The 22,578-nt window shown below is 56.4% G+C and overlaps 2 protein-coding genes across 3 annotated transcripts; one reads left to right on the forward strand and one right to left on the reverse strand.

Annotated features, from left to right (window-relative positions):
* Positions 1 to 459: 459 nt before the first annotated feature.
* Positions 460 to 12,102, reverse strand: LOC306811470 (uncharacterized protein). 2 transcript variants are annotated; one of them, XR_013776675.1, is made up of 2 exons: positions 11,582 to 12,049; positions 460 to 1,478 (listed from the first exon to the last, which is right to left on the reverse strand). XR_013776675.1 is itself a non-coding variant. In XM_079325203.1 (2 exons), exons 1-2 carry the CDS (start codon positions 11,967 to 11,969, stop codon positions 9,716 to 9,718), a joined length of 423 nt encoding a protein of 140 aa, XP_079181329.1. In that variant the 5' UTR covers positions 11,970 to 12,102; the 3' UTR covers positions 5,050 to 9,715. The 2 variants fall into 2 exon arrangements, 1 of the variants encoding a protein (XP_079181329.1); XM_079325203.1 differs by lacking the exon at positions 460 to 1,478 and adding an exon at positions 5,050 to 9,750 and having other exon boundaries at positions 11,582 to 12,102.
* A 116-nt stretch (positions 12,103 to 12,218) lies between these two features.
* TBX2 (T-box transcription factor 2) lies at positions 12,219 to 22,578 on the forward strand. Its single transcript, XM_079325194.1, has 7 exons — positions 12,219 to 13,224; positions 13,898 to 14,165; positions 16,614 to 16,760; positions 17,898 to 17,974; positions 18,051 to 18,220; positions 19,466 to 20,079; positions 20,909 to 22,578. Exons 1-7 carry the CDS (start codon positions 12,860 to 12,862, stop codon positions 21,353 to 21,355), a joined length of 2,088 nt encoding a protein of 695 aa, XP_079181320.1. The 5' UTR covers positions 12,219 to 12,859; the 3' UTR covers positions 21,356 to 22,578.

The following is a 22,578-nucleotide window of genomic DNA, read 5'->3' on the forward strand; positions in this document are numbered from 1 at the left end:
AATTAAAGCCATCAGTGGCTGTTATGTCTAGCATGGCTTTGCCTCCCCATTTCCTTGTCCTCGTGTGCACAGACAGGATTTTTAAAAACAAGGTATTGAAGTGGTGTGCCTTGCACCCACTTGGCCCCTCTAAAAACCAACACTCAGCTCCCTGCTTTGCTTGGGGCCCTGCTTCTTCATCCCTCTGAGTTCAGTGGGACAAGGACCAGGTGCTGGAGGCAGAAGCTCCCATTTCCATCCATTCTGTTGTAGGATTGTGGGTCAGAGGCTTTGCAGAACAGCCTGAACCTCTGCACCCTTCTGAACGTGCACAGTCAGAGCTAGCACTGCATAACCCTGCTGATAAAACAGTCCTGGGCTCACACATCATAACCACACAAATTCCTACATCTCAGCCAACTTGTGTCTAGAAGCAGAGTGAGATGGGACTGTCAGCTTATGAAATTTCCTTCCCACTACTTGTTTTTAATAGAAGCCGTTTGAGTCATGGCAGGGAGAGGAAACTATCTAAACCCACAAATCTTACAGCTCCAGCCAGCCACACCAAGGGATGCAGAACCAACCACCCTCTTCCTACTCCATCCCCAAACACCCAGTTCAGTCTTGGGCTTGGTTTGGATTGGATTTTTTTTTTTTTTTTTGCTTTTAACTTTAACACAGCCACTCAGAAGGTTTTGTTTTCTTCAGGCTTGGAAACCGCTAATAAAAAGCGAGAGTTTACAGCAATAATTTCAGTTCCTTGCTTGGTTTTCAGTCAGTCTCTTCTGAAGCAAAAAAATAACTTCCTTGGGATGAAATCAGAGGAGAGTTTTGCCTCTAAGTAAGTACTTGCAGCTCTGGCCCGCTGGCTATATCTGCTGTAATGTTATGTTCCTTTTTGTCTGTAAAATAAAGGCTTGAAGTAGAGGGTTGAGGGCAGGACTGGCACCGTGGACAAATGGGACCGCAGGGTCAAGTCAGTCCACACCAGTCAGGGTTTTTAACACAGTTCAAGCCAAGGTCAGCTCCAAAAGTTCAAACAAAATCCAGATTAACACATACAGAAGGGATTGTGTTGTCACCGTGATGCTTGTTTCCCTTCAGGCTTCCCAAGGAGGGTAAGGGACAAAGTTCTCCTGGAGGAAGGAAGGAGCTCTTCTCCCTCCTGCCTGGGACGGCCTGCCTGATTCTGGCTGAGCACACAGAGTAGGATAGCACATAACACAGAGTGGTGTCATTGCAAATGTATTTGTTGTTGGCAGGCATTAAATCACTTTTTATAAGTGCTGCAATATGGCCATGTGGAAATTCCCAGTCTGCAAGAAGCTCCTTTGAATCAAGATGTTTTGTTTAAAGTGGAGGGGGGGAAGAGATTAAAAAAAAAAACCCTACAAACTGGGGCTGTACCAAAATATTTTCAGTCTGGTTCATTGAAAAGAATGTCCTAAATTCCCTGCTGTTGATAGCCCTGTAGCCAAACTGTTAAGAAAGCCTGGAGCCTTAAAAAAAAAAAAAAAAAAATAAGCATTGCCATGAGGTGGCTAATTTAACTTTAATTTGATACTTTCACAGATGACCCAGCAGAATAACCACTGAGTTCCAGCTCTTCTGTGAGCCAGAGAAAACTGAGTGTGTTGCAGTGATGACTGTATAGGATCTGATTCATTGATAACTCCATGGGGTCTGAATTGTCACTAACTGTAAGGTCTGTAGGGTCTGATTTAATGATAAATTTTATAGGATTTGGCTCAATAATAACTCTATAGGGTGTGATTCATCAGTAGCACTGTTTGATGCAACACATCCCTGCACTGTGTTCTTCACCCACACCACACTCCTGCTCCCCCCACGGCCCTAAAACCCCCCCATTACCACTGGGGCCAGGTGGTCTCGTGCCACACCACCCTTCCTCCTCCTCAACCTCAGCAGCCAAATCAGAACTCATTTTCAGGCACCAGGAGAGAATATTTCTGTTCCCTAATAAGTTTAGAAGCTGCTCTTAAGGCAGGTTCGTCCCTGACTTTAACACAAGCAGGTTTTCCCTCTAGGAACTTGATCCAAGCCCCACTTAAAAATAACCAGAGGCTCGTGGTCTTTGCAGGATTTTGGGCAAGCAGCTCCTGCCGCTGTGGAAATTCTCCAGGTGAGTTTCTGACACGCCAGGTTCTCAAACACAGCAGCTGGCAGCCCAGCAAGAATGTTGTGCCATGATATAAACCAAAGAGCCCAAGAGACACGGGGACTTGCAGGTTTTTAAACTGTTTCCAGTAGTCGTAAGCAGAGGGCTCCTGCTGAGTTCAAAAGGCAAAACGTCTCATTTAAAGCAGGGCGGACTGTATATCACTCTGGGCATAAAGTGGGGCTCTTCTATTAAAAGTTGAGTTCAGATTTCATGAATTAACGTGAAATATTGCTTTCTTATCCTACCCTGGTTTCTGTAATAAACACACGCGTGTAGCGGGCTTAAATCATGGGAGGGGGATGTTTGAAAAGGAGTGGGAAGTCAGAGGTTCTCCAAACGTGACAGCTTGGAGTTCAAATGAAATCAAATCTCAGGACCAGTCCAGGGCCTGGGAGTAACCATCAGGGTTTCCTGGTGCTTTGCAGAGCACGTGGAGCTCAGGATTTGGTGGCTTTGCTGGGGATGCTCAGCCCCAGCCCGGGCAAACCCATTCTGTCCCTCTGAGGATCTCCATCCTCCTTCCTCAACAGAGAACCCAGAGCAGAATTTGGCTGTGAAATCCCTGAACTGCTCCCTGTCCTCTCTCACTGCCCAAACGAGGGGATAAATCCACGCTGCTCTCACCAGGGCTTCCTCAGTAATTTTTTTGAGCATCCAAACCACGTCTGCGCCACGTCTCTGCATTTATTTTCTCACTCCTTTGCTCTGGCTTGTTGCTGTGCAGGGTAGGAAAGTTTGCGCCATTTCCTGTTGTCTTTCCCTTATGCTCCTGAGATATTGTAAAAATGTTCGGTATCCTCCAGTAGGTTGTAATCACTTCACCCTAATGTTTCACAGCTGCTAAGTGTAACTTTAAACCCAACCATTTGAGTGCTTACAATTAGCGAGTCAATGGGGCTGAGATCGGTTCTTTGTGATTGCAAAAAAGGAGAAAACGAAACTTCTTTTTTTTTTTTTTTTGCCTTGAGTTTTAATTGGATAAAACGGGAACAAAAGTTGTGGAGACGAGGGGGGGGGGGGATTTAATACAATAAATGATTAGTGGCTTGTGTGCTAGGAAAAAAAATAATTGAATCCACTGCTTGGCCTGTTTCACAGATGGAAAAGGCACCGGGACAAGCATTTGTCTGCGGCAGGACTGCAGGAGCCCCTCTCCGAGCGCAGGGGCAGAGCTGCAGGGAACAGAATTGGGAAGGGACAAGCTCAGCTGTGCCCCTGCCCTGTCCCTGCCCCCAGAGCCGGGCACAGCATCCTTCTGTGACACGGAACCGCGCCGCGGCGGCTGCTCCGTCTCACGCTGACATTAATTGAATACCAGGATAAATTTGGGCTCAAGAGTCCTCCCAGCCCAACAGGGTGAGATCTCCTCTGGCTGATGTCACCGGGTTTGTCCCGGCTCGGCCCCCGCCTCCGGCACGTGCTGGGGACAGGTTTCAATTATCCCACAAAATGCCTTTACCCCGGTGAGAGCAAAGGGCAGGACACAGCGGGGTCCGAGTCACCAGCGGCGGGGCTGGGCCGGGGACACGGCAGGGACAGTGTCCCCCTGTCCCCACGGCGGCGCCCCCTCTGTCCAGGACATGCCACACGCCCCCCGGCCTTGGGGACACGCTGTGTCACTGGCTGTGCCACTGTCCCATCAGTTGCCACCCATCCCTCCCTGGGCTCAGATGTAATTTGAAGCTGTGCATCTGTCAGTGAGTTCCCAGGCTGAATTTTTGCCTTTCTTGGGAATTTCTGCTGCAGGAAATTACGCTAAAATACCGACAGGAGGGTCAGGGGCTTGCAGCGTTCCCTGTCACCTCCATCACATCCCTGGGGATGGGCACAGGGCAGGGATGCTGCTCCCCCTCCATGGAAAACATTTCTGCCACCTGATCATAAATACTAATTAATAGCAAAGTCCTGGTCTAGATCAAGGAGGAGGCTCTGAATTTTCTTGGGAACTTTGCTGCCTGAAAGGTATCTGAAATATTCTTTAGCACTCAACCTATCAGTGGGTCAATTTTACAGTGAGCAGCCATACAAAGTTAATTTCTAATTTAATACAATGTTAAAATGTGGTCAGGTTAAAATCTAATCTATAAACGAGACATGAAATGTCTCTTTAAAACAAGTGTGACGAACCAGTCCTGGCTGAAACCACGGGCTGCTGCTCCTTTTATAGGATATAATTATTTCCCAGTGAATATTTACAATATTATTACAGGACATTAATAAAAGGTGATACCACTGCCTGTGTGGCAGCTGGGGATTAATCCCCCTCCCATCCAGCCCCTCTCCCTCTGGACAGTTCTCTGGAGAGATGGAGAACCCTGATGTGTTCTGGAGGGAGCAGAGCATCTCTGCATCCCCAGGGAGGAGGAGACTCCTGGGATGAGCTGGGAACCATGGGCGAGCACATTCCCTCCTGAGCAACCTGGGCAGACAGGAGAGGGTCTGCTGTGGCTGGAGGTTGTGAGCCACGTTCAGAGCAGCAGCTTCGTTAGACAGAGAACCAGAGAGAGCACCTGCAGCCTGGGGTGAGGAGCTGGCCCTGGACCCTGCTCCCTATCTCGCCTTGCACCCGTTCTGTGACTCCCAGAGGAAAGACCAGTCCCACTGTCCCACTTGTGCTCTCAAGGTACACTGAATTTTGCTCTTTTTGCTGTCGAAAGGGGAAAGTCCAGCTGTCATGTGGGAGTGATGCCATTGTCCTGCCCGGGTGACTGACCGGACTATGAGACTCCTGCTCCTGGTAGTCCACAGTGTCCGTGGGAGCTGGGCAGGATCAGGGCTGCCCTTGCCAGGCTCAGCCAAGAACTGCCATGTGTCACCCTGCTGAGGGTCACATGGCCAACTTCGGTATCATCGATTTTCCAGGAGGAATTTCACCTGCTCCAAAGCCTGAGCTCCCCTCCATGCCCATGAAGTTCAGCAAGGAGGGGTTTTCCTAAAGAAGAAAAATATTTTGATGGCAGCAGGTGATCCCCACCACAGCAAGGGCTGGAGGGGAATGTGAGATAATTCAGTGTAATACTGGAGCTAAAATGGAGCACGTGGTGATGTGCTGGCCTGAAGCTTCAAGGGATGTGTGGGCTCTTTGCTCCGGCCCTCCACTGGCCAGGACTCTTTCCCTTCCTTTCCCTGCGTTTTCTGGTAAGTTCTGCAGCTCTCTGTAATTGAGAAAAGCTGCTGCTGAACATCTGCACAGGCACTGTCCTCTCGGAGCGGCTGCCGGGGCTGGGAGCGCTTTGATGTGCGGGTGATTCACGGCTTGGCCGGGGCCGCCCCGCAGATGCTGCTCCGGGGTGTGCGGGATGGGATGGGATGGGATGGGATGGGATGGGATGGGATGGGATGGGATGGGATGGGATGGGATGGGATGGGATGGGATGGGATGGGATGGGATGGGATGGGATGGGATGGGATGGGATGGGATGGGATGGGATGGGACAGCACCTGCACATCTATGCCAACCCCGTGTGTGAAACCTCCCCACCAAGGCACAGAGTGTGACCTCTCCTGCTTCCACCTGCAGAGGAAAACACCCGGAACTGGCTCAGGTGCTTCCTGCATCCTGAAGGGCAGAGGGATGGGGATACCCACGCACGGACCACCTTGCTGATGCAAAGGGGAGGGAGCAGAGCCCCAGGCAGGCAGAGCTGCAGCCGGGGGAGCACAATCTGTGCCCTTAATCCCGGCGTGTCCTGCGCGCTCTCAAATCCCCTTCACTTCAATGAGCGCTTGTAGTGTCAGGGCTGCCCGGGGGAGACGGCACGCGGGGCTGGCGGGGAGGATTTGCTCAAGAGGCACTGTTTTTAAGGTGAGATTTGAAGGATGGAAGACAGATGGCAACTGGAGAGGACAAACGGATCAAGTGAAGGGTTTGTTTTCAGCGTAGAGGGGAAAACACAGAGGGGGAATTACTGCTGGCTACAAAATGCAGCAACTCCAGCTTTGCACTTAGCCCGGTGAGTCGGGACCCTCCCGGGCACCGCGGTGGAGGCAGGAGCGTGGTTTTTTTCTGTGGAGATGAATTGATCCCAGCGTCACTTTGAGTGTCCCCAGACAAAGCTGGGAGAAGGGTTATTAGCCAGCCGGCGGCCCCGCCATTGTCCCCACTATCTTTTCTTCCCTTTCAGCCTCCCTCGCCGTGGCCCAGGTCTCAAAGACCATGTGTCAAGAGATTAGTGACCTGCGGGAAGGGCAATTGCTTGCTTTGTGCCGGCAGCCCGGCGTCGGGGCTGTTATTTGCTTATTATTTGGTGCTGCCTCCGTCGAGGTATCCATGGAAAACACGCCCTGGAGAGCAATCTGCCAGCGCCGCAGAGCTCGTGTGGGCCAGGAGCTGGGAGGCTGGAAAAGAGGGGCTTGAGGGTCTCAGCATGTCTGCCCATGCCCAAATCCTCAAATTCCTCAGAATGGTCAGTGCAAGAACCCAGCACCTACAGAGAAGTGAGGAAAAATCTGAGCAATGAGAAAAACAAGTGCAATGCAGAGGTGCCCGGGAACGGGGCTGGATCCAGGGCTGGGATGAGGCCTTGCCCCAGAGCAGTTTGAGTTTTCAGACTGATTTCAAGAATTGAAAGATGGGAAGAGCCTGTCCTGCCTGCAGGGCCGTGTTCCACCTCTCTGCCTCTGGCAAAGAGCGGCTTGGAGGAGCACTGGGTTTGGAGAAAATGAAAATCAAGGTTATGAGGGTTGGCCCTTCCGTGCAGTGCTGGAAACATCGAATGTGTCCATGGTGAAACACCCAGGAAAGGAACAGATGCAATGAAAAGTGTTACTCCTGCCCGGGACCAGCTCATGATTTATTCTGGCCAGTCTTATTCTCTCTATAAACACGAGACGGTGATTTTCTGCAATTCTAAAAGTCAAACCTAGACCAAAACCACAACTCACGTGATGTGGGACCAGCGGCGTCAGATCCTGCTTTAGATGTGATTCCAGACAAGTTCCCAGATCCTGTCTGAAGCAAACGGGCCAAGATGTGAGACCCTGGCGGCTCTGCCCACACAGGGCCGGCTCACTCATCCTTCCTTTGATCCTGTAACTTCTGCCAAACTCCTGGCCCCAAACAGGGAGAAAAGGGATTCTGGGGATGCAAGGGGGACTGGGGACCAGGGGGGCTGAGTGACCCTCGTGGGGCTGGGACTGTCCTGAACCTTCTTCCTTCCAGAGACAACGGGAGGGGACTGCACCCACCAGGCACAGTTTGAAAATAAAACTAAGAAAGGAGAGAAACCGGGACATCCCTTGTCCTTGAGGATTTAGATACCCAGGTACAGTCAGGGTTCCCTCCCAGGAGGGGATTTTGTGGGGGTGGTGACTGGGGACGTCGCCAAGGATGTGGAGCCCCCAGTGATTTTTTTTTCTCTTTGCTCCCAGAACCGCCGATTCCGTCGCTTTTCCCCTGTTCCGCCGGGACGTCTCAAGCTGCGGGAATCGGGCAGCCCCGTCCCGGCCGTTCCGAGCACTGTGCAGCAGAACGACCCCAAATCCTCGCTGCTAATCCAGGGAGGAAGCAGAGGGGAGACCCCAACAGCATCATTTTATCAAATAACGCCGTTTGCTGGAGCTGCTTGATTTAACAGAGGAGCCCCGGCTTCGCTCGGGAAATGCGGGCAAGATTATCGATAGGCGCCGATAGAACCTGCGAGGGGGAGCCAGGGGAGCCGGGAGGGGCAGCGATACCGAACCCGACAAGGAGCGGGCGGATCTGCGGCTGCGTTTCCCCGCAGAACCGAGCCTCGGTCACGCGTGGCTGCGGGCGGAGGGGGGGATGCTCGCCCCCGACCCCATCCCATGACGGCGATGAGGCGGCGATAATGCCATTAGCCCGGGATTACGCGCCCGCGCCGGGATGTGACACACTTTCTCAAATGGAAGTTTTTTAAACAGAGGGATTTGCATGATCCCCCACCGCGCCCCTCCATCCCCGCACCCGTTCCCATCCCCATCCTCGGTGCCAGTCCCGGTTCCAGGCGGGTCCCCTCGCCCTGGCACGGCTCGGACCGGGGCTCCCGTCTCCTTTTAAGGCAGCGGGCTCGGTGCGAGCTCGGCGCCGCGCCCCGACGTGGAGAGCCCCGGGGGCGCGGGGATGGGGGGGCTCACTAACTCAAAGAGCGCTTCGTAATTAAAAAAAAAAAAAAAAAAAAAAAAAAAAAGAAAGAAAAGAAAAAATTAAAATTCAATGAAGGGCAGGTTCACAGCTGAAAGCGGCGCGGAGTAACGGGAGGATGGAGGATGTGTGTGTCTCCTCCCGGCCGGGCCGGGGTCACTCGCCGCCCGCCCTGCCAAACAGGCTGGGAAATGTGTTTATAAATTGTTCAAACTCTGGATAAACTTCAGCGGCGTTTGTGTCTGCGTCTCCCCGCATGTTGTTATTTTCCAGAAATCTGGATTACTGGAAATATTTTCTTTAAAGCTGGAGAGAAATCTAAACAGTCTGAGGGCAGGGGGATCTCGGGAGGGTGGGGGGGAGCGGCCCGGGGGTTCCCTGCGCACGGAAGGGGCGCGCAGCTCCGCAGCCGCGCAGCAGGAGGAAAAGGAGGGAGGCTGGTGTCAGATGGAGCATCTCCACGGCTGCTGTCGATAAAAGGGCATCAGCCGGGCTCCGGTGCCCCGCGGCCCCTCCCCGTCCCCTCCAGCGGGCACCGGAGAGCGGCGGAGGAGCGGAATCGTTTTCCCGGGATCTCCCGGGGATGAAGGGATTCCCACCCCGCAGAAGGGTGCGAGGGGAGATGCGGAGCCCCAGAGAAGGGAAGCGGAGGAGGGGTGTCCTGGGTGGGTGAGATCAAACGAGGACAGTTCCGTCACACGTGGGGTTCTTTTCCTCTCTAGGTGGAGCGGAGAAGAGGGGCCGATGAAGCCGCAGGGGCTGCGGGGCCGCCCCTCGCCTCCTCCCCGCCTGCCCCAAGCCCGGCTGAGGCTGCAGGGCCAGGTCGGACCAGGGGATGCACCCCGGGGCTGGAGGGGCCACCGAGTCCCGCTTCCCTTCGGAACCACTCACCCCGCACCTGCGGGTTCGCTCGTCCCCAGCTCTGTCTGTCTGTCTGTCCGGCTGCTCCCGGGGAAGGACAGTGGCGCCCAGCCCTGAGGCACCGTGTCCTTCTCCCCACGCCACGGCCTGTTTCCACCCCAATTTGGGAAGGTGCGAGCAGCCGAGCCGCCCTTCCCAAGGGGCCGGGGGTCTCCTCTTGCCGTGGCATCGCTGCCGGGAATGGGGGGCACAAGAAAACCCCTTTGGCCTGGTGCACCCCGTCGGGGGGGAGCGCTCACCGGGGCGCGGGGCCGCCGCAGCCCGGTGGAGCCGGGAGGAGGGGAAGGCAGAGGCCCGGCTGCTTGTGAGAATTGTTATTTTTCATCAATCACCCGCAATTTGTGTAAGTGCCCCGGACAGGACACCAGCCGTCCTGCTGGCTGGGGTCACGGAGACAACACAGCGATGGAGAAGAGCAAATTGCATTTGCTCACCAGCTCACAGATCCAAATTACGGCCCTCGCATGGCGCGGGGAAGAGAGCGAAAGGTCCATGTGACGTGAGGGAAATATGAAGGACTTTGACAGGTCTTAAACGGCCTGGCGCCAAGGCCTAAGTCTACCGGCTAAAAATAGAAAAGGGATGATGAGTGGAGATGGGCAGAGATGAAAGGGGAAAAGCGAGCGGGGCCGCGATGCGGGGCGGGTGGGGGGCGGGGGCGGCCCGACGGGACGGTGTCCCCGGGCTGAACGGGGACGGATCCCCGGGGCGGATCCCCGGGACCAATCCACGAGACAATCCGGGCTCCATACGCCCATCCCGGGACCGGGCCCGCGGGCGAACAGGACGGCTCGCAGGAGCCAGGCACGGCGGCCCCGAGCGCTGCAGCGCCCTGGGGCAGGTTGGAAAACCTTCCCTCGAAGGGGATCACTCCTCGTCCCCGTCTGCAGCTGCCATCGGAACGCGAACCGGGGCCGTCGCCTCGTCTCTCCCTGCCCGGTGCTCGGTCACCGACGGGCGATGCGCGGGCACGGCCCGTCCATGGGTGCAGGCTCCTGGGTCGTGTCCGCGCCCGCCGTGACCGGGGCCGCGAGGGGTGACAGCGGAATGGGTACCCCGGTCTCCGCTGGTACACAGTCCCCGTTAGCCCCCGGTCCCCGCCGTACCCCGGTCCCCGTTAGCCCCCCATCCCCGCAGCCCCCCGACAGCCGGCGCTACGGAAGGTCGGGGAGACGAGGCTGCTCTGGATAGGTTTTATTCTGCAGGGATGCCGGCCGGTGGCCCGGAGGACAGGTGACCTTTCCTGGTGGGGACACGGCGGGGACACAGGCCCCAAAGGGCCGGGCCCCGCGTCCTCCCGCGGAGCAGCGGGAGGGGTGTCCGCGGGAGATTCACCCCGAGGCAAAGAAAGGCTCCACTTTTTCTTTGTGAGGGGGGAAAATTGGGAAAAAAAAAAAATACAAGCAAGCCCCACTTTTGCCAAAGCTGCCGTCAGCAGTTTTCAACGGCGGCGAGGAAGCAAAGTCCAAATTGGGTTTAAATTTCAGTCCCCGTTGCCCGTTCAATGGTCAGCGGGACCCCCCCGGCCCCGTAGCCCCGGCGGGTGACGCGCGGTGCCCGCCCCGTCGGGCGCGGTGCGGGCAGAGGTGAACCTGCCGCGGGACGCGGGGCAGGTGGAGATCGGTCTGAGAAGAGCCCGGGGATGGGGATGGGGTCCGCCGGGGGCTACCAGCAGGATGAACCGGGGCGGAGGAATAGAGAGCAGAGGTCGGGATAGGAAAGGGGCACCCGGGGGTCCCCGCATCCCACCCTGCACAGGGAGCAGCGACACAGGACCACGAGGGCTCCGAGCTGCTGCGGCCGCGCCTCGCTGCGCATCCGCGGAGCGGGAGGGCCGGGGGCGGGGGGGACAGGCCGGGGGGCAGAGGAGTGGGTCGGCCGCCACCCCCCCATCCCGGCTGGTCGCAGCGCAGGCGGCGGGGGCAGGAGCCTTGGAAGGATGGCAGGGCGCTTTTTGAAGATTTGGGGGTAAATATGAAGTGACAAGAGACGGGTCTTTATTGTGAGGGCTCAGCCGCCTGGCGCCAGGGCCCTCTTCAGCCACCGCGGCCCTCAGTTAATCAGCGCAGATCTCCAAACCGGCCTCTCCGAGGGGACACCCACCGCGCCCGCCGCCCCCCCCCGGGCCCCGGGGCGGCGGGACCGGCCCTAATCCCTCAGCAAACAGCCCCGAAGTGTCCCCCCCTCCTCCTTATCTACCTCCCCCCGCCCGGGTAAACAGCCCCTCCGGCCGGGCACCGCCGCGCTGGCCCCCGGCCGCGTACCCGACGCGCCTGGACGGCGGGATCTGGGGGTCTGCGCCTCCGCCGCGGGCGCGGAGCTGCGGGCGGGACCCCCCCGCTCCCGGTCGGGGCGGCTGCGGGCAGGGTGGGGGGCGACGGCTGGGAGCGACTCACCCGCGCTGGAGGTCGCGGCTCGGGGCCTCGCCGCCGCCCGCAGCTCTCCGCCGGGCCGCGCTTCCGGCGGCCGCCCCGTCGGCGCTGCGCGGTTGTGCGCGGCTGTGCGCGGAGCGGCGGGCGGGGCGCGCCCCACCGCGATCCGCTCTCCAGGATCTGGCGTAAGGCGCTCGCCGCCGGGCTCCCCCCGGCCTCTTCCCCCCCTTCCCCGGCCCGCCGCCCCCGCGGAGACCGGCGGGGGCCTCATCGCCGCCCCCCGCCCCCGAGGCTCCGCTCCCCGCTCCGCCGAGGTGGCTCCGCGCTGGCCCCGCACCGGCGGCGCAGCCGGGGCTGACCCGGTATGCGGAAAGGAGCCGGGGGTGGGATTTCGAGCACTTTTCTCTGTCATTGGTTAATATTTTATTCTGTTGACATGTTTTCTTACTGCCGATGCTTCCGACACCTTCTTCTTTTTTTTTGTTTTTTTTCTCCCTTTTTTTTTTTCCCTTCTTCCCTTCCTCCCTCCCACCGCGCCCCCCGCCCCCCCGCGCCCGGAGCTTGGCCGGAGCTGTCAAAACCCCGCCTATGCAGATCCACAATTGGTCTGAAACGCGTAAAATCAGCAATCAAGGGGGCTTGGCTCATTAGCGGGCGGATCAGAGCAGGAAGGACATGTGAGATAGTCACAGTTTTACAGAGATCAGGACAAGATCTCACCGTTCCCACTCGGCTCCTTTGGCCATGAGCAGCCCGAGCCGCAGCGCCGAGCGCGGAGCGCGGAGCCGGCGCGGCCCCGCCGGGGCGCAGCCCGGGCCCGCGGGGGTGTGAGGGCAGCGCGGCCGCCCCTGCCCCGCCGCGCCCCGCGCAGCCCCGCGCAGCCCCGACCCGGCTTTTGTTTCTATTTTAGTGTCGGGAAGGACTTTCCTGGGAGGGCTCGTTCCCTCGCTCGCTCTCCCTCGCTGCAACAACAACAACAAAAAATAAGGACCTACTGTCTCCCCTCCGCAGACCGGGAGTCCCAGGAGCCAGGAACTGCCTCGCTTTTCCTAATTTTTTTTTCTTTCTTATTTTTTTTTTTCCCGAATCTAGTTCGGCTGATTTTCGCCTCTTTTTTTATGCTTTTTTTTTTTTTTTTTTTCTTGGAGAGTGTGTGTGTGTTGTTGATTTTCCTTCCTCTTCCAGAGACTCGAGCGAGTTCGCTGGGCAGCAGAGGGGAAAAAAATAAAACCCAACCAATACACACACACGCATTTTTATAAAGGGAATCCCTCATTTTCTCCTGGATTTGTGGATGCACCGATGAGAGATCCAGCCTTCCCAGGGACTGCCATGGCTTACCACCCCTTCCACGCACCCCGGCCGGCTGACTTCCCCATGTCCGCTTTCCTCGCAGCCGCCCAGCCGTCCTTTTTCCCGGCTCTGGCTCTGCCTCCGGCGGCGTTGGCGAAGCCCATGCCGGACCCGGGGCTGGCCGGGGCGGCCGAGGCCGGGCTGCACGTCTCGGCCCTGGGACACCATCACCAAGCCGCCCATCTGCGCTCGCTGAAAAGCCTGGAGCCCGAGGAGGAGGTCGAGGACGACCCCAAAGTAACGCTGGAAGCCAAAGAGCTTTGGGACCAGTTTCACAAGCTGGGCACCGAGATGGTGATCACCAAGTCCGGGAGGTAAGAGCCGACCCCGCGCAGCCCCCCCAGCCCAGCCCGCACCTGCGCGGCCGCGCAGCGCCCTCGCCCCCCGCTCCATCCCGCTTCCATCCGTCCCCATGAATTAACGCGGGAAGTTTCGATCCCTGTACTTTTTTGGAGGTGTTTCCCCCCGCTTCTCCGAGCTTTCCTGTCACCGCTCCCCCCTCCCATTACTACTTTTCCGAGCGCGATCCCAAATTAAATTCGTGCACGTTAACTGAGCGCTCGGAATCCCCCACTCCCGTCGTTTACGCCGCTTCCTTCCCTCCTGCCAAACTTTCCCCACGTCCGGGGTCGTCCCCGGCCCTGCCCGTGGCCCCGGGCCCGGGGGAGGCAGCCGGAGGTGCTGAGCGAGCGAATCGGCGAAGCGCAGAAAAATATGAGAAAACAAAGATATGTTTTCTCCCCTTATTTCCCGAAATGGGATTTTTGAGCTTTCTGCCTGCTTTTTGCCATGGTGTAGGCATCAGAGAGGGATGTGAAGAGGTGGGACGTGAGGAAGGCTGGGAATCCTCAGCGAATTAAACTAAACGATGGTGCTTTGGGAGCAGCAGCCGGGGCCGGGCGGTGCTGGGGGGCTCGGTGGGGCCGCAGCCGTCGGGGGTCGGCGGCGGGCGGGGGCAGCCCTGAACTGCTCTGGGTCTCTCCGCAGGAGGATGTTCCCCCCGTTCAAGGTGCGGGTGAGCGGCCTGGACAAGAAGGCCAAGTACATTTTGCTGATGGATATAGTGGCGGCCGACGATTGCCGGTACAAATTCCACAACTCCCGCTGGATGGTGGCCGGCAAGGCCGACCCGGAGATGCCCAAGCGCATGTACATCCACCCCGACAGCCCGGCCACGGGGGAGCAGTGGATGGCCAAACCTGTTGCCTTTCACAAGCTCAAGCTCACCAACAACATCTCGGATAAGCACGGCTTTGTAAGTTCGGCTGCGGGGCAGAGCGGAGCTCCCCGGGCAGGGATCCTGGGCAGGAGAGGGGTCAGCCCTGTGCGGGGTCTGCCCGGTGCGGGGTCTGCCCGGTGCGGGGTCTGCTCGATGCGGGGTCAGCCCGTGATCTTCCCGGAGGAACCGGGGCGCTTTAGAGCCTCCTCCAGCCGGGTCTGGCTGGGCGGTGGGGCCCGGCCGGGCCTTGCGGTGGCCTGGCTGTCCCGCAGCCCCCAGCCCCTGGTCCTGCCAGGCACCGGGGGGCAATTCCCGTTCTTCGGGAGAAAAAGGAAGGTTGGGCTGCATGAAGCCTCAAGCTCCCCTTTACTCCCGCATCCCGGGCCTTCACGGCCTGTGCTGCTGCTTCTTCCCAGTTTTGGAGGTTTTGTGGGGAGAGAATTTAGGGAGGTGGATGTGCGGGGCCGAGGCCGTGCGGGGGCTGCAGAGAGGGCAGTTCCGACGGGGCGGTGGCTGGACAGGGGCCGTGGCACCTGCGCTGGGCTTCGCAGCCGAGAGAAGGGCTGGAGTCGCTGGCACCATCTGCCTCTGAAAAAAAAAACCAAAAGCAAAACCAAAAAAACCCTTTTATATCCCTGCTGATGAAATCTGCATCACCTTAAAGAGGTAAAACAAAACAAAGAAATTAAACCAAAAAAACCTACCAAGCAAAATAAACAAAGAAAGGGAAAAGAGAGAGGGAAAGAAAGACAGCGGAGAGTGTTGGCCATTTGCAGAGAGCCGCAGAAAGCAGGGTCAGAAGGCGAGGGGAGCGCGATGCTGGGGGAATGCACGGAGGGGGAAATCCCAGAGCCCCAGCCAGCTCTCCTTCCTCTGAGCGAGCATTTAGGGCGATAAAGGGAAAGTTGACGGCGCAGCGCTGCTGATACGATAATTAGCGGGGAGCCGGGGCCGGCGGAGCCGCGGGGCGGCCGCGCTGCGGGGGCTGCGGGACCCCGCTCCGAGCAGCTACGCATCTCCCCGAGAACTTTACCTCTCTTTTTTTTATTTTTTTCCCCTCTCTATTTTTTCCACTCTCTTTTTATTTTTTTCCTTCTTTTTTTCTATCTCACTTTTATTTTTTTTTTTTCTCTTAAAGGCAGGAAACAGCGTCTTTGTTAAATAATACATTGCGAAGTTATTTATAGCCAGCAAGGTAAATCGATAGAAGAGGAGTCTAAAAAATACCTTTTTTTTTTTTTTTTTTTTTTTTTTTACTGGTGAAAAACTAGTTTGATTCAGCGCTTTTAACGGTTCGCCTCCTTCAATTAAAGATTTCTGGTATCTGTCGTTGTCCAAAATCCGGACTGTGTTAAATCTGGGAGATGAGGGTTTAGCCAGTGCCCATCTGGTCGGAGAGGGATGATTATTTTTTTTTTAAAGGAATGCAGATTTGCACGCCTGAATGAGACTTTTTGCACCATTTTCATGATAAATCCTGTCTAGATTATATCAATATAACAGCAATCTGACAGTTCATCAGCAGGTGATTATTGCTTGGGTTTAAAAAAAAGGGGGGGATTTTTTTTATTACCTTCTAAACCGAAATGAAGTGATAATTATTTAGCCATTTGGCCGACGTTATTTGACAATAATTACTCAAGCTTTCGCAGTCCCTCTACGAATTCTGGGCAGTGAATTCTGCATTTCAGTCGGACCACAGCAGGTTGGGGAATTATTTAAAAGCTATCGGGCAGGAAAGCAGGCAGCGAGGGGCAAGGGGTCGAAACAGCCCCAGGGGTTCGGCTTGGGGTGTTCAGCAGCTTTCAAAGATCCTCAGCCAAATCGCGGGAAATTCGGGTTTTATATTTAAAAAAAAACCCAGCAAATCAAACTCAAAAAAATAAAACGAAAGGATAGAGAACAGCTTTGAGTGTTGGCGAGGCTTTCAGACACCTGGCTGGAAAAAAAAAAAAAAAAAAAAAAAAAAAGTCTGTTCCTTCTGCAACGTTGCTCCGAGACATAAATTTGCTATGGCTCGTGGTGAAACGCTCCTTTCAGGTCGCAGGCGCTGGCTGGGGCTGGCACCGGCTCCTGCCGCCCCCGACACTCACCCAGAGGCTTTTAACATTATTTTTTTTTTGTGGTGGTGAGGGATAGTAATTTATTTTTAAGGACGGAAATATGAAAAGCGGTGAGAAACGTGTCGAAAAGTCGCCTCGCGTTTGCAGGGTTGTAATAAAAGTGGGAGATCCCTTTCGCTGCTTTATTGCCGTGCTTAACACCCGCAAAGATGCTGTTCTGCCTGCGTTCCCTGACCTCCTTCTTTGGGGACAGATCCTGAAAGAAAAAAGTAATCTCCTTCTCTGGCATCCCCGGCATTCCTTCCTCATTTGAGGGGTGTACTTTTTTTTTTGTTGTTGTTGTTTTTCGGGAGAAAAGGGGGTTTTTAGGGAGGCGTGGGGCTGACGGCAGCCGCGGGCTGTGCTCTCTCGCCCATCCCAGACCATCCTGAACTCCATGCACAAGTACCAGCCCAGGTTCCACATCGTCCGGGCCAACGACATCCTCAAGCTGCCCTACAGCACCTTCCGCACCTACGTGTTCCCCGAGACCGACTTCATCGCCGTCACTGCCTACCAGAACGACAAGGTACGGCCGGGCACCTCCTGTCCCTGTCCCTCTCCTTGTCCCCATCCATGTCCCCATCCCTGTCTCTCTCCCTGTTCTCACCCATCCCTTACCCTGTATCAGCTATTTTTGTGTTAGTGAGGATATTTCGGGGCAAAAAGCAGCAGTACTAGAAAGGTTAAACCTCGAGCATTCAGAGTAGGATGCACCCTCATACTGCTTGCATTATTATCGCTATTTTTAGTATTAATATTAATGCCGTTGGCAGTATTTCTGTTATTACTATTAATAATTCTCTCGTGGAGTTTTTAGCTCCTTTCTGGGCCGTGGGGTCTTTACTGCAGGCCCAGGCTGTGGAGAGCAGCACCAGGCCTGGGCAGCCTCACCGAGGAGGTGCTCAGGGCTCTGGAGGAGCCAAAAAATAGAGGCAGATAAGCTAATTTTAGTTGCTTTCGTGATTTAGCAAGTGTCGCCCCGTGAGCAGGCAGAGCCGGGAGAGCACGATGGGGAGCAGAGAGGCTCTGCCGTCCCCTTCCAAGAGTTGTGTGTGTGTTTTAACCCAAAAGCTGACCCCCACCTCCACCCCTGGCTGCTGATGCTAATTGACAGCTCTGTCTGAGGGTCCTGGTGGGCTTGTTTCCCTCGTAAAGTTTATGGCGAAGAGTCACAATCGATTAAAGAGCACTTTGTCTGCTCGCCCGCCGCAAGCGGCGCGGGGCGGCCGCCGGCCGTGGGCCCCGTCGGGCGGGGGATGCTCGGGCCGGGGGATGCTCGGGCCGGGGGTCGCGGCGGGGCCGGGCAGCCGGGCCTTTTCCAGAGCCCCTCTCGGGGCCGTGTTTCAGGGCCATGCATTATTGAGCGCCCTGATGTCGCCGGCCCCAGCAGCCCGTGGCAGGGAGGGATAAGAATAGCTTTTAACCAGCGCCGAGCAGCTCAGTCGCCATCTTCCCTCCGGGGGGCCGTGAAAAATAACTTCCTATCATTAAGACGCTATTAATAATTCAAGCCCAAACCTCAGCATCATTTTTAATAAAGCATGCGGTGTGTTAACGCGGGTTCCGCAGCCTGCGCCGCGCACCCCGCGCTCCCCGACGGCGGCGGGGAGGGGGGAGCGGCCGGCGCTTCATGCCCCTTCTCTCCTTCTCCCCCCCCTCGCAGATCACGCAGCTGAAAATCGATAACAACCCCTTCGCCAAGGGCTTTCGGGACACGGGCAATGGCCGCAGGGAGAAGAGGTAAGGGGTGCGCCCGTCCCCCCGGATCCGCGCCCGCGGGGGGACGAGCGGGGCCCGACGCTGCGTGTCCCCGCAGGAAGCAGCTCTCGCTGCCGTCCCTGCGGATGTACGAGGAGCCCTGCAAGCCCGACCGCGACGGTGGCGAGTCGGACGCCTCCTCCTGCGAGCCCTCGGCCGTGCGTGATGCCCTGCACTCGCCCGTGGGTGCCATCCCCAGCCCCCTGCGCCTCAAGGGCAGCGGCAGAGGTAACGCAGGAATCGCGGTCCTAAAATGTCCCCAAATGTTCTTTTCCCTCGGGGCTGCTGCGTGCTGATTTCCTGTGGGCAGGGAGGCGAAACACCAGGGAAAATAAAGATGGGGATGCGCACAGGGGAGCCCGGGGGTTGAAAAGACAAAAACAGAGCAAACGCGAATGGTATTCACGAGTTGCAACGTTTTTTTTTTCTTTACGTATTTTGTTTTGAATGTATATTTGATCCTCTATACACCTGATGTCTTATATTGATATTATACAAGAAGAAATGGCAAAGCAGCCTGTGTGCTTGCCACGTTAGCCCGGTGTGCCCTGCCTTCCATGGGAATCTCACACTTCCCTAAAAAAAGAGAGAAAAAAGGGAAAAGAAAAAGAATTAATACATTTGAAAGAGGGAAAAAATGTTGTAACTCCAAGGTTGCAAGCTGGTAAATGAAAATAAGCCAGCAGCTCCCACGCTGCAGTGGTTCGATGCTGGGTTTTGTCTTGCAGCACTATCAATCTGCTCTTTAAACTTTCCACCAACTCGATTCCCTGCAAACCTTCATCAAAACTGCAACCCCCCAGCCCGAGCTGGAGGGAGGGTTTATTACACCCCTCTCCACTTTCAAAGGCTTCCCCGAATATTTGCCCCAGCCTGCAGAGCTTCACCTCACCCGCACCAAAAGGCTTTTCTCGTTTAGTGGAGCCGTGCAGGCAGGGGCTCAGCTCCCCTCGCCCTCGCCAGCCCCTCGCCTCGCATCCCCCTGCCTCCTCTGGAGAGTTCAATGGGGCTTTTTAAATTAAAGCCCTTTTTAGGGAAGCCTGTACCATACTGCCAGCCTTAAAACTGCCTCTTTAACCTGTCTCAACCTGCACATTTGGAATAAATCCATGGCTGACTGGCGATCAGCTCCATGTAATTAAATATACGCAGGGCCATTTCCTCCCGCGCTGTCCACTGCCCGCTCTCCTCATCCCCGCTTGGACTCTGCAGCTAAGGATCTATTACAGAATAGATTCTGGTTCTCCATCAAACATGTTTTTCCTGTTTGGCACAGCCACAGGACTTGCTGTTGTTAATCCCCTTTCCCCAGAGCGACCATAGCACGAGGGCGCATTTCTGCCCCCAAAATGACTCTCTCCCATTAATAACGATGGCAGCCTCTCCCTGACACCAGGGCTCTTGTGAGTGATCCCTTCCCCGCCTCCCCTGGGTGCTTCTGCTCTGACCCTCTGCCCCTCCATCCCCTCGCAGAGGAGAAGCCGGGGGCCGACAGCGACGCGGAGGTGGAGAAGGTGCCCGAGGAGCGGCCGGTGGCAGCAGCCAGCCCCAGCGCCGAGGACGCGACGCCCCGCGGCAGCCCCCGGTGCCCGGAGGAACGGAGCAAGGAGAGGCACAGCCCGGAGAAAGCCAAGGATGGGGCATCCCCCCGGGAGGGTCCTGGCGAGGGCCTGTTCGGCACTCGGGGCCTGGAGAAGGACAAGGTGGAAGGACGGAGGAAAGAGACGGAGGCGGGCAAGAAGGACACGGAGGGCGGCGGGCTGGGCAAGGAGGCCTTCGCCCCGCTGATGGTGCACACGGACAGCCCCCCGCACCTGAGCGCCGGCCACCTGCAGAGCCTGGCGCTCTCCGGCCTCCACGGGCAGCAGTTCTTCAGCCCGCTGGGCGCCGGGCAGCCCCTCTTCATCCACCCAGGACAGTTCGCCATGGCCCCCGGCGCCTTCTCTGCCATGGGCATGGGACACTTGCTGGCCTCGGTGACCGGCGGGGGCAGCCTGGAGAATGGAGCCCTCTCGTCCGCCCCGGGCGCGGCAGGGACGGCCACCCCCTTCCCTTTCCACCTCTCCCAGCACATGTTGGCCTCTCAGGTAAGCCCTGTGTGCCCACCGCTATCACTGAAATCTCCTCTACATGTCCTCTCAAAAAGCTCCGTGAGTGAGCGCAGCACTTTGGGGGTGCAGGTCAGGCCTGGTCAGTGTCACCCCGTGTGGGGACATGCAGGGTGGCCCCACTGCAGAGAAGGAGCTGTTGGTGCCCCCAGCCTCCCCCAGGCCCCCTGCAGCCCATAGGAGCAAGGGGGTGACACACCTCTGACATGTTACCAGCTGTGGCACACGCAGAACACAGTGTGCATTTTGAAGGTGGCTTCAGGGTTGATGTAAGGAGCAATCTTGATTTTTTTTGCAGCTGCTATGGCTCCTCCATAGTCAAGGGCAGAGTCAGGAGCTGTGGCCCTGCCTGACCTGGCTGTCCCCATCCAGCAGCTCCCTGTCTTCCTGTCAGCTCTGAAGCTCTCCCACAGCGCCTGCCCTGGTGTTGCCTTTCCCATCTCCTCTGATGAATACATAGAGATGTCTTGGAACTCCCCTAATTTATCCGTCCTGCTTAACAATGTGTTTTAATGTGGTTAAGGGGCTGTGGTGCTGCACAGGCACGGACATGCAGTGTACAGTGAGGGGACAGATCTCAGACAGGGGTTTGTGCTCAGCGTCACCAGCCTGGCTTGGGATGGGGCAGATGGAGCTGTACCCCCTCCCTCAGCCTGTTCCACACGGATAATCCCACACTCTGCTTTTAGGGTGACACTGGGCTGTTTCATCTTTGCCTTTTGCAACACAGATAGGAAGGGGACAGGCAGGAGCGGGGACACAGAGGAACAGCAGCACAGCTCTGACCTCCCTTTCTGTCTCTCCACAGGGAATCCCGATGCCCACCTTCGGCGGACTCTTCCCCTACCCCTACACCTACATGGCCGCGGCCGCGGCGGCCGCCTCGGCCATGCCGGCCACCAGCGCGGCCGCCGCGGGGCCGCTGTCCCGCAACCCCTTCCTGGGCAGCAGCCGGCCCCGCCTGCGCTTCAGCCCCTACCAGCTCCCGGTCACCATCCCGCCCAGCACCAACCTGCTGACCACCGGCCTCCCCGCCAGCCTCAACCCCGCCTCCGAGGGCTCCAAGGCCGGCAGCAGCCGCGAGTCCAGCCCCCTGCCCGAGGTGCCCCTGCACAAGGGGGGCAGCCAGCGCCCCGCTGCCTCCCCCAAGGGCTCCCTGAAGGAGTCCCTCAATGAACTGCAGAACATCCAGAGACTGGTGAGCGGGCTGGAGAGCCAGCGGGAGCTGTCACCCGGCAGGGAGTCCCCGAAGTGAGCGGCGGGGCGGGCAGCGAGCCCTCCCGGCGGGGCGGAGAAGCACTGGTATTTTGTACAGCACAGTATAAATATTTATTGTGGAGCGAGGGCTGGGAGCGGACAGGGAGCGGGGTGCTGCAGCAGAGGGACGGAGCCCACCGGCCAAGCGGACCCACCTCCCCAGAGCCAGGAGGGAGCGGCTGGAGCGCTGGGCTTGCCCACCCCTTTGGCTGCGGGGCTGGGAGCGGCTCCCCCCGCTCCAGCGAGGCCACGGAACCCCCAGAACCCCCCAGTACCCCCCAGTACCCCCCAATTCCCAGCTCCGGGCACTGGGCAGCTCGGGGGAGGGGGATGAGCTGGTGCCGAGACACCTGATGGACGGGGCGGCCCCAGCGCCTGCCTCGGTGGGGAGTGAGAGGGGCCAAACCCTCATCTGTGCAAGGGGAGGGAGAAGGAAAAAATAAATTTAAAAATTAAAAAAAAAAAAAAAAAAAAAAAGAAGGAAAGAAAATAGAGATAAGAAATGGAAGATGGAAACCAAACCGCCTCGGCAGCCGCCGCCGCGCAGAGCGGGCACGGCGGGGGGAGCCTCGTGGGTACCTGGGCAGATATTTATGAAATAAATGGTAATTTGTGTAAATAAGCTATAAGGATCCCAGAATATGCAAATTGGTATTAATTTATTCAGAGTTGTACATTGGTGTGTACATAATATTTAGAGTTTAACTCCTCGCATTTAAGTTTTTTTTTTCGTTTTGTTTTTTTTTTTTGTTTCATTTTACATGAACATATATATTGTAAATGAAAACTATTTAGCTCTTTGTGATTGAAGGAGATATCGGTTTCTCTGTGTTTTAAAATATTGTTTATCCCGCCTGTTCTCTAGGACAATCATGTGCCACTGATAAAACAATTTTTGGAGTCATTTAAACTAAGATTTCAATCCTTTAACGAACTTTTGCAAGAGAAAAAAAAAAAAAAACTAACGAATCCAAAACGTAACTAAAATATTGCTACAGTGCGGGGTATAGAGAAAGCAGGAATAAACCTCAGGTTTTTATTTTTCACTCCAGAACAAAAAAAAAAAAAGTATAATAAATTTAAATATCACAGGACTGTGCTCTATATTTGTTTTAAAATAAAAAGATACATGATTTGCAACGTGCTGGTTACTCGGGTATCTTGTCTGTTCAGTTTTGATGAATTCTCACATCTTTCAATAAAAAAAAAAATCTACTCGGA

Source organism: Erithacus rubecula (assembly GCF_903797595.1).
Source record: "Erithacus rubecula genome assembly, chromosome: 22".
NCBI classification, from domain to species: Eukaryota; Metazoa; Chordata; class Aves; order Passeriformes; family Muscicapidae; genus Erithacus; species Erithacus rubecula.